Source organism: Pleurodeles waltl, chromosome 5 (genome assembly GCF_031143425.1).
Source record: "Pleurodeles waltl isolate 20211129_DDA chromosome 5, aPleWal1.hap1.20221129, whole genome shotgun sequence".
NCBI classification, from domain to species: Eukaryota; Metazoa; Chordata; class Amphibia; order Caudata; family Salamandridae; genus Pleurodeles; species Pleurodeles waltl.
The window spans coordinates 989,494,578-989,512,514 of NC_090444.1; the positions used below are offsets into that span (position 1 = coordinate 989,494,578).

The following is a 17,937-nucleotide window of genomic DNA, read 5'->3' on the forward strand; positions in this document are numbered from 1 at the left end:
TCTACCTCAGCCTGATCTGGGGTCTCTTGGTCATTCCATAAGAAACACTCAACAGGTAGGTTAGGTGAGTCTGCCATCTGTTTAGGTCCAGTAAGTCCACCCTAGCTAAAGTGTACTAACGCTAAAAGGGGGGACTGAGTGAAGTTATTCACATCAGCGACTTGGTACTTGTGACTAGGTAGGTGTTGTGCAGGTGACACAAACATTTCGGTAACTATGGTGACATTGGCACTTGTGTCACTGTATGCTTCAGCCTCAACACCATTTACCAGAATGTGCTGCTTCTACTTACCCATGTTAAGGGGACAAGCATCTAGGGTGGCAAGGCCAGTGCCGCCCTGGGAGACAGAAACTGTCTTAGGGTTCTCTGTACCTACCCCAGATTCCACTATGGACCCAAAGGTGAACCCAACTACACTTTTGGGCTGACTACTACCAGTAGTCCCACCACAATTATTACTACTACTACTACTACTACTACTACAGGCACTAGCAGTGGAAGTGGATGTAGTAGTGGTGGAAGGCTCAGGGCCTTTACCAGGACAGGAGCTGTCCCTGCCTATGGCCTTTATTTCTGCACACATAGCACCAAGGCTTTTTACTGTATGAAGAGGAGTAAGAGGGTTTAGACCCACCCCCAGAGGAGTTTTGTGGGCCTTATGAGGAGTCTTTACTTTTGTCTTTGTCCCTACCTTTGTCATGAGACTTACCTGTTTCTTTTTTCTTATGTTTGTCACCCCACCCCTGTATGAGCTTTTCTGCTCACTCTTATTCTGGCCCGTTTGTCTTCCTTCTTTCCCAATTCTTGGGGAGAGGTCAGATCTGAGTCTACCAAGTACTGGTGCAACAAATCAGACACACAGTTATTGAGAATGTGCTCTCTCAGGATTAGATTATACAAGCCCTCAGTCACTGACTTTTCTACCATATAACCAGCCTTCCAAAGCCTTTATAGAGCAGTCCACAAAATCAACCCAATTCTGGGAGGACTCTTTCCTGGTCTCCCTGAACTTAATTCTGTATGGTTCCGTGATAAGACCAAATCCTTCTAACAGCGCAGACTTTAAATCTGTGTAATTATCAGCATCCTCCTCTCTGACAGTAAGAAGCCTATCACTACCCTTGTCAGAGAAGAAGAGCCAAAGAATAGCAGCCCACTGTCTCTGGGGGAATTTCTGAACTTTGCAGGCCCTCTCCAGAGCAGCAAACCTCTTCTGGATGTCATCCCCCACCTTGTTTGGGGGAACAACCTTACTAAGATTTCTTGAATCGAGAGTCCTCCCTGACCCTAGGTTCCCTGAAACCAAAGTTACTGCTGAAACCATGGGGTGCTAACCCCAATCCCTGCCGCTCTCTCTCCACTGCCAAGGCCTCCCTGTCTAGGGCTAGATGTTGCTGCTGCAGCCTCAGCCTGGCCTCCTCCAGCCTTAGTTTCCTAAGTTCCCTATCTAAGGAGTCATCTGGAGTTGAGCAGTTTGTTCCCAGAGGTGACATGAGAGTGGCAGGATGAGGATCAGTCCCTGGGTTAGGTAACCCCCTGCCCTAGTCCTCTGGGAACAAAGGTGGCCCTACTGACAAGGTCACCCTTGGCCCTACCTGTAGTGCTCCTAGCTTCACTAGGGCGTTAACTAGAGACCATGTGATCCTTTAAGAGACCCTCCTGACCCTCCTCAGTGTTCAGACCCTCTCTTTCTAACACAGGGGTAGACTCCTCTACCTTCTTCTGGCTACCAGCTTGTTCCTGGTCATCCTGGAGGAGCAGGCCAAGAAGCAGTCTTATTAGGATTCCTCCATGTCTTCCGGTTCCTACTCTTCCAAACTTTCCTCAGTTCCTGGAAGGTGAGAATCCATTTTCTGGGATGTGCTAGGCACTGATGACTTGTTAGAGTGATGTAGGGTGTGCCTAACCTCCCTAACTTCTAGTCTCTTTCTGTAGATGTTTGGAGCAGAGGCTATGCCAACCCCTCTCTTACCCAAACTTTAAGAGACTATCCCTGCTAGTAAGTGGTCTTTCTTGCAGAAAGCACCAAGTGAAAGAGTGGTAAGGCAATTGCCAGTGCTTATCCCACTGCTTCCCTCCCAATGTAGGAAGCTGGCCTGGTTTGTCGTGGGTACCTATGGTACTTACACCTTATACCAGGACCAGATATCCCTTCTCAGTAAAGTGTAGGCAGTGTCTAGAGGCCAGGCTTACTAGAGGTAGCTGTGGATGAGCAGCCAAGACATATCTAGGAGGCATGCAAAGCTCATGCAATACCACTACAGTCACACAGCACTTACACACAAGAAATAAAACAGTTGGTAGTATTAGTAATAGAAAATACTACAAAGGCAACCCTTCAAGAGGAGGTAAGTAAATGCACTACACACACACACACACACACACACACATATATATGTTCGATGGCATGTGTAGCTGCAGATACACATGCTGTGCATTATCCTGCCATCTATTGTTGGGCTTGGAGTGTTACAAGTTGTTTTTCTTCGAAGAAGTCTTTTTGAGTCACGAGACCGAGGGACTCCTCCCTTTCGGCTCCATTGCGCAGGGGCGTCGACTCCATCTTAGATTGTTTTCTTTCCGCCATTGGGTTCGGACGTGTTCCTCTTCGCTCCGTATTTCGAATCGGGAAAGTTAGCTAATTATCGAAAATTCGACGGTATTGTTTGCGCTCGGTACCGGTTTAGTGTTAGTACATCAACACCGATAGGAGAAGCGCTCCGGCAGCCCTTCGGGGCTTCCACTCTTCAGCGAGGCCTGGTCGGCCCGACTGCGTCCATCGTCGAAACTCATGGACCGGACCCCCTTCCGCTTCTGCCCAAATTGCCACGCCAAGTATCCTTATACAGACCAACACTTGGTCTGTAATCTGTGTCTATCACCGGAACATAGGGAGGATACTTGCGAGGCCTGTTGGGCATTTCGATTGAAAAAGACCCTACGCGATCGAAGAGCCAGAAGACTTCAAATGGCGTCGACACCGGCCGAACAGATCAACGTCGAGGAGGAGGAAAGAATCTCCATACAAGAATCGGACTCGGGCGACTCCGAAAGTGAGCTACTGACAGCACAGCAAAAAACTATGAGTAAACTTGCCCCGGCCAAGACTAACTCCAAAATCATAAAGGCCAAGAGGATGCCACCGCCAACAGGCCATGGCTTAACCCCAAAACACGGTGACCAACCATCGGCACCGAAAAAGGCCTCACAACAGCCGAAGACATCCGACTCCGGTCGAGATACCGGCTCCGAACCATCTCGGCACCGAGAGTTCGACACACCCAAGGTGAAAAAGGTTTCCTCAGAGCTGAAAAAGACTGTTCCGAAACCTTCGGTGTCGAAAAAGGCAGCCTCGGAGCCGAAAATAGGCTCCTACACAGAAGAGCACGGACTTTCCAGCCAAATGCAAGAGCATAGATTTGAGCAGGAATTAAGTTTGGTAGAACCAGACCATACTCAAAGGAGGCTGCAAATCCAGAAAGAGACTGGTAAAATACAAACTCTTCCTCCAATTAAAATAAAAAGAAAGCTAGCATTTCAGGAGTCGGAAATACAGCCAAAGGCAAAGGTGGCAAGAGACAAAACACCACCACCAAGGTTTTCGCAACAGCCTTCTCCACTGCATTCACCACAGCTGTCCCCGGTAACAACACCCCCAATGCAGTCACCCGCACACACGGGGATGACACAGGATGACCCGGATGCATGGGATTTATATGATGCACTGGTCTCCGACAACAGTCCCGACTGTTACCCGGCAAGGCTGTCACCTCCAGAGGACAGCACTGCATATATGCAGGTATTATCAAGGGCAGCTACTTTCCACAATGTAGCAATGCATGCGGAGCCAATAGAAGTTGATTTCTTATTTAACACCTTGGCATCCACCCACAGTTCTTATCAAAGTGTGCCAATGCTACCAGGCATGCTCAAGAACGCAAAACAGGTGTTCCAGGACCCAGTGAAAGGCAGAGCTATCACGCCTAGGGTGGAGAAAAAATACAAACCTCCCCCAACGGACCCTGTGTTTATAACACAGCAACTGACACCAGATTCGGTGGTCGTGGGAGCGGCAAGAAAGAGGGCAAACTCCCAATCATCAGGAGACGCACCACCGCCTGACAAGGAAAGTCGGAAGTTCGATGCTGCGGGCAAACGAGTGGCAGCACAGGCAGCCAATCAATGGCGGATTGCCAATTCACAGGCTCTACTGGCTCGCTACGCCAGAGCACACTGGGACGAGATGCAACATATAATACAGCACTTGCCCAAGGAACACCAGAAACGTGCCCAACAGGTTGTGGAGGAAGGACAGGCAATTTCCAACAACCAGATAAGGTCTGCACTGGACTCGGCAAACACAGCAGCACGGACAGTGAACACTGCGGTAACCATTCGCAGGCATGCATGGTTACGGAGCTCAGGTTTTAAACCGGAAATCCAGCAAGCTGTGTTAAATATGCCGTTAAACCAGGAACAATTGTTTCGGCCAGAGGTGGACATGGCAATTGAGAAACTAAAGAAGGACACAGACATGGCCAAAGCCATGGGCGCGCTCTACTCCCCACAAAGCAGAGGCACTTTTAGAAGACCACAGTTTAGAGGGGGGTTTCGTACCAAACCCCAGAGCCTTCCACCTCACAAGCCAGACCCACCTATCGGGGGCAGTACCAGAGAGGAGGGTTTCGAGGATCATACAGGGGTGGACAATTCCCAAAAGCAAGGGGGAAATTCCAAAGCCCTAAAACAACTCAAGCCAAACAGTGACTTCAATGTCACAAACCCCCAACACTTCACACCAGTGGGGGGGAGACTTACTGCATACTACAAAAACTGGACAAACATAACTACGGACGCATGGGTCCTTGCCATTATCCAACATGGTTATTGCATAGAATTCATAAATTTCCCACCAGATGTGCCCCCAAAAGCACACAATATGTCCAAACAACACTTAGACCTGTTACAGCTAGAAGTCCAAACATTGTTACAAAAACAAGCAATAGAACTAGTACCCAACCATCAAAAAGGAACAGGTGTCTACTCCCTGTATTTCCTAATTCCAAAGAAAGACAAAACGTTGCGACCCATATTAGACCTCAGAACGCTGAATCTCTACATCAAATCAGATCACTTCCGCATGGTAACACTTCAAGACGTGATTCCCTTGCTCAAGAAACAGGACTACATGTCAACATTAGATCTAAAGGATGCATATTTCCACATACCCATACATCCTTCTCACAGGAAATACTTAAGGTTTGTAATCCAGGGCGTGCATTACCAATTCACGGTGTTACCATTCGGGATAACAACAGCCCCAAGGGTATTCACAAAATGCCTTGCAGTAGTAGCCGCTCATATAAGGAGACAGCACATGCACGTATTCCCATACTTAGACGATTGCTTAATAAAAACCAGCACTCAGCAACAGTGTCGTCTTCACACACAATACGTTATAGAAACTCTACACAAACTAGGGTTTTCTATAAACTACCAAAAATCACATCTACAACCATCCCAAATACAACAATACTTGGGAGCAACACTCAACACACAAAAGGCGATTGCCACTCCAAGTCTGCAAAGGGTACAAGCGTTCCAGAATATAATATTAAACATGCAGCCAAACCAACACTACCAGGTGAAGTTTGTAATGAAACTTCTAGGCATGATGTCTTCATGCATAGCCATTGTCCCAAACGCAAGACTACACATGCGGCCCTAATAACAGTGCCTAGCAAGACAATGGACACAAGCACAGGGTCAACTCCAAGATCTAGTGTTGATAGACCGCCAGACACACTTCTCGCTTCAATGGTGGAACCCTATAAATTTAAACCAAGGGCGGCCATTCCAAGACCCAGTGCCTCAATACGTGATCACAACAGATGCTTCCATGATGGGTTGGGGAGCACACCTCAACCAGCACAGTATACAGGGACAAAGGCACATTCAACAAAAACAACTCCACCTAAATCATCTAGAACTGTTGGCAGTCTTTCTAGCATTGAAAGCATTTCAACCACTGATAGCCCACAAACACATTCTTGTCAAAACAGACAACATGACGACAATGTATTACCTCAACAAGCAAGGAGGGACACACTCGTCACAACTGTGTCTCTTAGCACAGAAAATTTGGCATTGGCCAATTCACAATCACATTCGCCTAATAGCACAATACATCCCAGGTATTCAAAACCAATTAGCCGACAATCTCAGTCAAGATCACCAACAAACACACGAATGGGAAATTCATCCCCAGATCCTACAAGATTACTTTCTACGCTGGGGAACACCAAAAATAGACCTATTTGCAACAAAAGAAAACGCAAAATGCCAAAACTTCGCGTCCAGATACCCACACCCTCGGTCCAAGGGCAATGCGTTATGGATCAGTTGGTCAGGGATATTTGCTTACGCTTTTCCCCCTCTCCCACTCATTCCTTATCTGGTAAACAAACTGAGTCAAAACAGACTCAAACTAATACTCATAGCACCAACCTGGGCTCGCCAACTGTGGTACACAACACTGCTGGACCTATCAGTAGTACCTCATGTCAAATTACCAAACATACCAGATCTGTTAACACAACACAAACAACAGATCAGACACCCGAATCCAGCATCGCTCAATCTAGCAATCTGGATCCTGAAGTCTTAGAATTTGGACACTTAGACCTTACACTAGAATGTATGGCGGTCATTAATCAAGCTAGGAAACCTGCTACAAGACATTGTTCTGCAAACAAATGGAAAAGATTTGTATACTACTGCCACAATAATCAAATTCAACCACTACATGCTTCCGCAAAGAACATTGTAAGTTACTTATTACACTTACAAAAATCTAAACTAGCATTCTCTTCTATTAAAATACATCTCACAGCAATATCTGCCTATCTGCAGATTAGACATTCAACATCGCTTTTTAGAATCCCAGTTATCAAAGCATTTATGGAGGGATTAAAGAGAATCATACCCCCGAGAACACCACCAGTACCTTCGTGGAACCTCAATATTGTATTAACACAACTTTTGGGACCACCATTTGAACCCATGCACTCTTGTGAAATGCAATACTTAACTTGGAAGGTAGGCTTCCTAAAAGCTATCACATCTCTTAGAAGAGTAAGTGAAATACAAGCATTTACTATACAAGAACCCTTTATACAAATACATAAAGTGGTTCTCCGTACAAATCCCAAATTCTTACCAAAGGTTATATCACCATTCCACCTAAACCAAACAGTGGAACTCCCAGTCTTTTTTCCACAACCAGACTCAGTAGCCGAAAGAGCCTTACATACGTTAGACATAAAAAGAGCACTAATGTATTACATTGACAGAACAAAACACTGGTCACTGAACCTGAACACTGAACCTGAACCGCCTCAGAGTAGCCACCAAGAAGGACCACTCCACCCTGTCAAAAGCCTTCTAGGCATCTAGCGCCAGTAACATTGCTGGGATCGGTGTCTTTGTCACTCTTTCCATCAGGTGAATTACTCATCTAAGGTTATCGTGCATTTGGTGACCTTTTAATGAATCCAGATTGGTCTGGGTGAATCAAGTCTGGTAACACCTCCTCAATCCTCTTGGCCACGATTTTAGAGTATAGCTTTGCGTCTAGATTTAGAATGGCAATCTGCCTGTAGGAGGCACAGGACTGGGTTTTCTTCCCAGCTTTGAGGATAAGTGTGATTAGGGCTACTCCCATGGTGGGGGACACTGCATGTCCCGTTCTAACGTGATTGAATAAATCAGTGAGGTGCTATGTTAGCTCCGCACTGAAGGTTTTATAGAAATGGGCATTGTACCCGCCTGGTTCCGGTGTTTTGTGTAGAGGAAGAGAGTCTATGGCCTTCTGCAATTCTTCCGTTGTAAAAGACTCCATCAAGGTGTCATTGGTTTCCTGGGATACCTGCAGGAGGTTTGCTTGTTGGAGATATGTGCCCTGTGTTGTGGCTTCTGGTCTGTCTGACTTGTACAGTCGGGTATATAAATCTCTTAAGGCTTGTGCTTTTTACTCTTCTGAGTGATGTTCACCTGTTTCGTCTCGAATTTGAGCTATGTAATCCCTAGCTTGTTTGGTGCGTAACTGTCTTGCCAAGAGTGTGCCTATTTTATTCCCCTTTTCAGAGTACGTTTTCTTGAGTCATAGCATTGCGATTTGTGCTCTATTTGTATATAGGGATTGCAGTTTTCCTTTGATGGAAATCACCTTGTGCACCAACCAAGAGGGGGAATGTTTGTGGGCCAGTTCTGCGGCCGTCAGTTCGTTTTCTAGATTCTATCTTCTTTGGCCTTTAATTGGTGTAGGGAAGTTGCTAAAGAGATGCTTTTACACCTTATGCCTTGCATGCATCCCAGTTAATGAGAGGGGAGGTGTCCACTGTGTCATTGTTCTGAAAAAAGTCTCTAATAGTCCTCCGCAATTCATCCCGAAGCATAAAATGTTGGAGGAAGTACCATGTGCGAAAACCAGAGCCGGTGGTGGGCCAGTCGAGCACAAGGCACACCAACACATGATCAGATATGATAATTGCCGTTCTAAGTGCTTGTCGAAGGGGTTGACTCATAAATATATAGTTGATCCTTGAATGGGATCTGTGTGAGTGGGAGAAGAAAGTATAGTCCCTCACCGTGGGATTGAGCGTACGCCATGAGTCGATGAGCCCCAACCTGTTGAAGGCCGTCTTTAGAATCTTTGCAAAGGAACTTATTTGCGCTCTCTGGGGTTGGGTTGTATCTTTGATATTGTCCCATATAAAGTTGAAATCGCCCAGTAAGAGAACATCCCCCTTGGCATAGCCCTCCAGCTTATCTATAAAACCTAAGAGGAACTGCGTCACCCACTATTGGGAGCGTAGAGTGGCCACTGTACATACCCTCCCTCCAAGATTGCCTTTAGTCATTAAATATCTGCCCTCTTTGTCCTATTTCGTGCCCAAAACCTGAAGTAGATGGATTTGTGGAACATCAGGGCAACCCCGCAATGTTTTGTTGTCGCTGAGGCTGAGTATACCTGCGGGTAGTGTTTGTGGTGTAGTCAATGTCCTTCCCCCTTCTTGAGATGTGTTTCTTGCAGGGCAATAACATCAAAGTGATGGTCATCTAAGAACTTCCCCAGCTGCGATCTCTTATTGGGGGAGTTCAGACCTTTGACGTTCCATGATAGAAGTTCTAGCATCATATTAGTCTAGTAGGTAGTTCCATGACTGGGTCACCCCATGCCCCTGGTTGCCCTGCGATCTCCTCCACCCCTTGCCGCACACAACAGAGCTCTGGAGATATCGTGCACCCCCTAGTGTGCCTACCCTTGACAAGTGAGGACACAAAATAATTAAAAACGTAGAAGAACATCGAAACAGTTATAAACGTGCAAACATATAGTCGTATGTATTGAAACCTTGTTAAGATCTTCATGGAGGGGAGTGAAAACACATCCTCTCTCCTCCCCCACAGAGACTGCTTATTGAAACCTCAAAAGCGTCATATGTGAGCTTCACTCATCTTTTTTCCAATTTATTTTTTCTTTTGCTCATGGAGAGAAAGAGAAAAACCCTGACTGGTCACCCTAATTCCTTACAAGTCTCAACGCTGCCTTTTTTGGTATACCGCTCTGGGGGTTCCCTCCCCTCACGCGACCTGAATGAGAATTCTCGTGTGACCCATGACCGGGCCCCTCACTTGTCTAGCGACAGATCCTGATCTTGTTTTCGTTCCTGGTGGGATGCATTATTTCTTGGTAGTCCTCCTCCCACTCTTCGGTTGTTTCCACCGGTCTGAGGAGGTAGAGGTCCCCCCCCCTGTTGTTATTTTCTGCCTGTCATCCTGGCCGCCCCTGCCGTACTGCTCTCCTGTAAGCCAAGCAAGACTACCGCCTCCTCGAAGTCCGTGAAATGATGCAGCTTATTGTTGAGCTCAAAACCGAGGCCGAAAGCAAATGTCCATCTGTATCTAACATTTTTCTTGCACAATGCGTCCGTGATTGGTCGAAATGGCAGCCTTCGGGTCAGCTTTGCTAGAGCAGTATCCTAAAATAATGAGCACTCTGCACCCTGGAAGGCCAAAGATTCCTGCTTTCTCGCCTGTTGGAGGATTCGTTCCTTTACTTTGAATTAATTCAGTTTCGCAAGAATGTCTCTAGGCCTCCCTCCTTCGCTTGCGGTGTGGGTCCCTACCCCTATGTACTTGCTCCAATTGGACTTCAGAATGGTCAGAGCCTAGGATAGAGGAAAAGAGACCAACCACAAAGGCATCCATGTCTGCACCCTCACTCCCTTCCTCCAGCCCTCCCACTCTAATATTGTCTCTCCGGGAGCGATTTTCCAAGTCTTTGCACTTGAGAAGAGAGAGCTGGAGTTGCGTCTTGAGTTGGGTCACCTCTCCCTCCAAAGGATTCATTTGCTGTTTCATCTCTTGGACTTTCGCTTCTAGGTCCAGTTTATGGGTCCCCACTGAATCCATATCAGCCTGAAAGGAGGGCAACCGGATGTTGATTTCGGTTTTGAAAGCATCAAATGTGGCCTTTATATCAGCCGTTAGTTCTTCACGAAGTTCTGTTTTGAAAGCGCGTTTGTCAGTCTGTCTGTGGCAATGTGTGTCCACTTGCTCTGGCGGGTGCAAAGTAATTGGAGACCCTATTAGACTGGGGCTTCAGTCGAGGCATAGGCTTCCTCTCAGGTCATCACCACCTTCTTACTCCCCACTCCACCCTCAGTCACGGCGCCTGCTACCGTGTCTTTTGCCCGGTCACTTGAGTTCATTACGTTGAGTAGGTCAGGCTCGGTATATCCCCGTCTCAAGGGAGTTTGAGGGTGATACTTTTGTGGCTCTGCAAGGGCGCCCACAAAGCCTCTTGTGGTTTTCCCCTGTATCCTGACGATGGGCACCATCTTGAAGTCAGGCAGTGTCACCAACGCGCCCCATACTGAGTGTCCAGGATCCTCACCACCCCCCTTCACCCCTCGTCAGAGGAGGGAGAGACAGACCCCTGCTTGCATTCCCCAATGGTCCCCAGTTTCAACGCTCATCGCCCGTGAGGGCCCGGGTCCCGTCCAATTCACTCACCGTTCGCACCACTGCCTCTATTATAATCCTACTCCTCCCAGGACACACACCACTACCACAGCCGCAAGCGTTTCCAGTGGTAGAAGAGGGCTGCGGTACCCCCGCTCTGAACCTGAGCCTGCCATTCACTCGCAGCGCAGCATGGACGCGATCATCGGTCCGCCTCACCCGCCACGCCGGCCCATCCCGTTGCGCCACGCAGGGCCATATGCGGTCAGCGCTCCAACACGGTGCCTGAAACACGGCGCACCTCTGTCTCCAATACTCCTCACCCCCTCAACGGGTCTGAGCAATTGTCCTGCTCACATTTAGAGACCTCTATCCTCGTGTCTGTGGGGTTTGAGCGGAGCCACTGGGAATCACGTCTGGGTGGCCATGTTGGTTGGCTACGCCCCCCACCATCTATTTTGTTTTTTTAGCATAGAGTGCTGTAGATTCACATGGGCCCTACTCTTCCTCGGAAGTTAGCAAGGATCAGATGTTTCTATGTCCTTCTTTACTTGCTTTACTTTGCACAACACACACTGCACTCTACTTACACTACTCGCCTGCTATGCAGAAAAGTTTCTGAGATGGAGCCAGTGTGCTAGTGAATTGTGGCCCAAGAGTGGAGTTGCAACAAGTCTTGTGACTCTGACTTCTATGCAGAAAGATAAGTTATAAACATCCAGGGCCCAACACTAGATGGCAGTGGTATGCGTAGAAGAGCAGGTCTATCAGCAGCAAATAGATGGTTATAAGGTAAGTAACATCAACAACTCTATCATGCATCAAGCTTCTGCCTTACCTACCTATCCCAAAGGCTACAGTGCAATGCATTCAGCATCTTGTATATTGAAAAAAAATAAAGGTTATCCAACAGCACATCGACAACATCAAGCCTACTTCTCCCCTAGCAGCTACACCTTCCTCGCAATCTCCCATCATTGTCATCCTTCAAAGCAGTGTCTCACAGATATTGAGAAAATGTTTATGTGACACTTGCGGTGCACGTCCAAGAAGCCTCCCCTTTCATAGGCAAATGTTAGATGACAATTAAAGAGAGTCCTTAATTTTCCATGTCCCCCCAGCACTCCCAGCCAATGAGGACCCAATCATCCAATCACAGTGAGCTACTTTGACCAGTCTGCTGAGTTTACATATGATATTTGGGACACACTTCAAAGCGTGACGGTAGGATGCCAAGACATTTTGGTTACTGAAAACTCAGTTTTGTTCTACCAGACATCCGTTTCTGAGGTTGTTGTGGATACAGACACTGCCTCAAACTTGATTTTAGTGTTTGATGTAGAAGGATACTAGAATGACCATAGTATCCTCCATACACACGCCCCCAACCCTCAGAACCAAAGTTGAGTGTGGCTGAAGACTTCGGCCATCTTAAAAATGCCCAAAGTAGTGTTATCTCCACGGATCCTTACCCCATTGTTAGGGTGTCCTCAGGGACCATTCCCACCCACTAGTTTATGACAGGCTTAAATGTGGCATCTGCAGTCACCCACTTGTGTACACTCTTGAGCCTCCAGAAGAGGACTGAACTTGCTGCCTGAGTCCTCAAAAGAGCCTAGTGGACTGGGCTTGTTTTCCCTCTTGTACCCAAGACAAAGAATTGGACTCCAGGAGTCAAAACGCTGAACACCTGTTAAGTTATATAGAAACAATGTGGTACAAGAGGCCTTCTCCTACAACTGCACTACTGACCAGTGGGATCTGTACCTGTACTTGACTCTCCTATTGGCCTCTGCCTGTGAACCTCTAAGTTCCTCTTCTGAAGTTGTAAGGGAGGTAGGGGGGTGGGAGGCTTTAGAAGTGTACTCCTATGATGGATTGGGTCTTAAAGGACGAAAGTCTGAAGGTAAAATCTTTGATCATTGTGGTTACTGTATCCCACCCACCATCCATCACTGTCCGCATCATATTGCACCTAGATCCTGTTGTACCATGACCATTGGCTATCATTGGCACTTTGTGCTTCCTGGCGCTATTTCTACCTAAATCTTTTAAAAGTCATATCTCTTTTTCACACTATTGTTTTTTTAGTCGTTTTGTTTAATAAACTTTACTATAGTTTTCTAAATTTGTTTGGGATTTTATTGTTTATTTGTTTTGCATTTAGACTTTACTACTGTTTAGTACTGCATAAATACTTTCTCTATTACCTCTAGATTAAGTGTTTATGCTGTTTACCATACTTAGTGACTTTAGCGGTTCACCCAGATGTTGTCATTTTTTTTTTTTTACTTTAATTGAGTATTTACCCACTCTCAATTAATATCCCAGTTTCTTACATGACCCCTGCCTCCTGATATTGCAGGACTTCGCAACTGCTTTCAACAAAGTCTGTCATCCAACACTCAACTGGAGTCTCAAATCTGATTTACTGGCAATATTCATTACTGGTTCTCCTCTTACCTTTTCAGTCAACACTGGTTTGTTTACATCAGCATCTTCGATTTCCAAAGGATTCCTATCACTGGGCAGTCCCCCATGGCTCCATATTGTCTCCTGTCTTCTTCAGGCCCAACATGAATCCTCATAGAGCTCCGCTTAAAGATAACATCATCAGTATTCACTAATATGCTGATGATACACAACTCTTCTTGAAAGACCGTCTACTCTGTTCCTGTCATCTAAAGCCTCAAACAGTATCTCCTTTAGACCTGGATGTCCAGTGCCTACCTGAAGCTCAACCCCAGACAAGAATGTCTGTTTGCCAAGCAGTACAAGCAAAAAACTGTACAAACCTGACTAGATGACATGAACCTTAAATGTTCTTGAAATCACTTAGGAATACCAACCTCACCCTCTAGGACCCTACTGCCAAAAGAACAAAGGCAGCCTCTCTTCTAAAGAAAGTAACTATTTATTCCTGAAAGCAACTTCAAAAATGCTGTTCAGGCCCTCATACTCTTGCATCTGGATAGTGGTAAACCTCTGCTCCATGTCCTTTAGACTCCACACTGGCACCCTTTAAAGACATCCTACATTCTGCAACTTGTCTTATCCAGACCTGGAACAAATTTGATTATATCACCCCCTTCATTTGGAAACTCCATTGGCTCCCTTTGCCATCCTGCACTATCTTCGAAACTACCTGCATCATTCAGAAAGCTTTCACAAGCAGCAGCCATGCTTTTGTTGCAGACAAGCACATTATATCAGGTGGCTATTCGCACACCTGCATTCCTGCCACCATTGAACTGGAGACTAAGAAGCGTAAAAACAACAAAAAAAATAGACAGCAGGCCTTTTCCAGCTGTGCTCCCAGGTTCTGCAACAACATCCCTGTATCCTTAAGGGCTACCCTTTCTCTATTCCAATTTAGGAAATAGTTAAAGACACAACGCTTTAAAAAAAACGCTGCATCCCAATGCAGTAACGGTCCAATAACTTACCTCTCCTATCAATCATTGACATTATACTGATATTCAACCCTATACAGCGCTCCCATACCTTTTTAGCTAGGTTCACACTATACAAATACCACATAAATGCAAACATACATAAATCTTTCCAAGTGTTAGATGCCACATAATTGATACTGAGTCATGCTCCTCATTCTGACTCCGGTCTCCATTTTCCCTAACAACGTCCTTTCCTTGAAAAAGAGTCAGTGGGTCAGAGATTGAAGTCTTATTCAGGGTAGCAGTCTCACATTCTATCCTCAGAGAGGGCTCCATTTTTGAGGACTTCAGACCAGATTGGACAACACCCTCCTTTTCACTCCTGCTCTTTTACACTACTTTTAAATTACTTGGGTTGATTCCTCCAGTGTTAGTCTGCATAATCTGCAGATAAAAGTTTGACTGTTGAAGATTCTGCTGGCCAGGTGCCGAGGCTGATCATTGCCCTTTTGCCAAGTATCCTAGGCCTTTACAATAGCATTGGTAATGAGAACCATATTGTGACTATTACTGTCAAAAGAAGTATTGCCTCATCGCTCCTCCAGAGGAGCAGTTTATGAAAACTAGTAAAAGTATCTGGTCAATTTTTCTCCCCCTTTGTGTAATTTTTGTGGGCTGAGGTAGGGTTCCCTCTCAATGATTGCGTCACCTCTCCCCTTATTCATCTCCTGACATCCAAGACGGACCCTGGACTCCCACGATGACGCCTGGAAAGGCACCAACAACATACCTCAGATCAGTTTAAATAGAGACCAGAAGGGAAATACCAAATTCTCATAAGCGAAGGAAGTCAACAACACTGGTTCAAGGAGAATTGCCCACACCATGTACTCTCAAAAAATCAATTGTGAGCTCGAATGCACTGCCCAATATGCTGCATCAGTCTTATGGCGAAACCTTAATAAGAGCAAGTTATTTGGGCTAACCATGGGGTCAAGCATGTGGACTAATGCATATCAGTGATACATGGTGTCTAGTTTAAGGCAAAGATGTTTTGTTCAAGATTAATAAAGCATGTTTTCTTTTTTGCAAGATTCATCTCTTTCTGGTGATGGCTTTGGCCATGCATCTTTGAGTGTATCACAGCAAATTGAGACCCCATGACTTATGATGTTGTATAAGCTGCTTCTTTGGGTGGTTTAACATTGGCATATGTAAAGCAGTGCTTTTTCTTCTTAACTGACAAAAATGCATTTAACAAAAGTAATCAATCCCTACTTAGATTTCAAAGCATCACTTGCATGCTGGCTCTGTCTGAGTTGAAAATAAGTCAGAAAAAACAGGTTTGCAAGCTGTTGCTTTCGTATTTTAACCAGTGGTGTTAGTAGTCTGAAGGGCGATATGGATTAACAGAAGTATGTTACTGGATATGACATTGTTACCTTTGTGTGCTTAGGTTTTTGAATAGAAACCGGTACCTTTAATGTAAACCAAAGCATGCCAGTTTGTTCTGTTTAATGCTAGCACGTACCTTGCTATGCTTGCATATATTAGAATGAAGAGAATCAGCTTGTTTGGGACTAATAAGATTCCTCCTTAGAAACAAAGTCTTTTTTCATAAAACATTTCTCTTGAATCTAATTATTTTGAGCTAAAGTGAGTACATTTGTGTAGTGTTGATTGTCTGCAGCACGTTTTAATTTTTTTGTCAGGCACAGAGAAAATAAAATAAAATTGACTTTTGGACCTGAAAACGGGCTCTGGGATTGCAAAGGTTAAATAACTACAGCATTTCCTGTTAATGCATTAATCATATTGTATAGCATAAGCAAATCAATGATTGGAAGATATCCTGAAAATGTGGTTCATGTGTGAAAGAAATAGTATGGAAAGTCTGTTTCTACGTTTTTGACAATAAATTTGCACTCTCTGCTTTTCAGGTTGTAGAAACAATTTTTAGCCGTATAGTTGATATTCATGAACTTAGTGTAAAACTTTTGGGTCATATAGAAGACACTGTGGAAATGACAGATGAAAGCAGTCCCCATCCTTTAGTCGGGAGCTGTTTTGAAGATCTTGCAGAGGTAAGCAGTATTTTTTTATATCTGTTATTCACTATGCATGCACCTCCAAGATAGATTTGCATTTTAGATTAACCCAAATCTCTTAATTTTACTCAAAGGCTTACTTTATAATTTCCAGCCTTTGGACCTGTTTTAGATCTACAAGCTTTTTTTGAAAAAAAAATCCACATTGCCCTAATAGAATCATTCAGTAATGTAGTTCACCAATGGTGTCTCTTTAATAGCTCATTCATATAATCGTTCCAATTCGTCTTTTTTGTCAAAGTTTTTCTTTCAAGCTTGAAAAAGTAGTCTCACAAGGGCTGCTTCTTATTGGGAGAATGGTGCCTCTCTTCAGACCTTCATGGTAAGGATTCTCCTTTCAAGAAATTAAATATGTTTCTTGACTCTTGAAAACTGAGGAATTACCAGTTTGTATATTGTGAAATTTAGAAAAGAAAGAGTATCCTTAACCCCCTACTTTGAGAGGTAATACATTTGTTTACTCTGTTAATGTCAGTTAAGGGTGTGCTCTGTTGCATACGAAACTGAAATACATATGTGTGTGTGCATTTGTATACATGTTCAATGAGATTATGAGCAATGGCCAAAGAAAGAAAAATCTGAGCGGCACCATAGTGTCCAAATACCTCATGTAGGTTGAGGTTCCCAGCAGTATGTTTGACAGAAGAGAAAAGGTTATTTTATCTCCAGTAATCTCTAGGGGGCTTTTTTGGTCAATTGTTGCTGAGTCATAGAACGTTTTCTGACAAGGTTTATCTTTGAAGTGATAGACCAGTCAGTCAGTAAATGCCAGTTGCCTGCTGGGCTGCTATTTCCATGCTCTCTGGGATTTATTTGCTCAAGTCCTCCCAGATGTCCTGGAAGACCTTCACCCTGTCCTAAGCCACGCCATACAGAACAGTCGCTACGCTGCCAAATTCGCAATTTGGTAGCTGGGATACCACAGATTCCATTGGCCAGTCCATTGGTATCAGTTTTCGCCACGGCTGGCTGTTTTTGACAGATTTTACAAGCGATGTCCAGTCGTCCTTTATGGACATGCCTTATGACTGAACTTGCCTTTTTGAAGACCAAGTGTTGCACTGAGCATCATGCCTGGATTTTTTGCCTTTTTAATCACCAGTTTTTTGGACTTTGTTCTGTTGGTGAGCCTTATCACCGGTGTGTAGGAAGTTGGCTCTGTATATACTATTTCAAAGTAAATAGTGTGCACAGAGTCCAAGGGTTCCCCTTAGAGGTAAGAAAGTGGCAAATTTGGATAATTCTAATGCCCTATTTTGTGGTAGTGTGGTCGAGCAGTAGGCTTATCAGAGGGTAGTGTTAAGCATTTGTTGTACACACAGGCAATAAATGAGGAACACACACTCAAAGACTTACTCCAGGCCAGTAGGTTTTTATACAGAAAAATTTATTTTCTTAGTTTATT

General features: G+C 45.0%; 1 protein-coding gene across 1 annotated transcript in view; it reads left to right on the plus strand.

The window, feature by feature from the left end:
* SOS1 (SOS Ras/Rac guanine nucleotide exchange factor 1) overlaps positions 1-17,937 on the plus strand; it is a 453,501-nt gene that overhangs the window by 82,283 nt on the left and 353,281 nt on the right. The window contains exon 6 of the mRNA XM_069235148.1: positions 16,365-16,508. Coding sequence (XP_069091249.1) covers positions 16,365-16,508 — 144 coding nt within the window. The remainder of the gene's footprint in view (positions 1-16,364; positions 16,509-17,937) is intronic.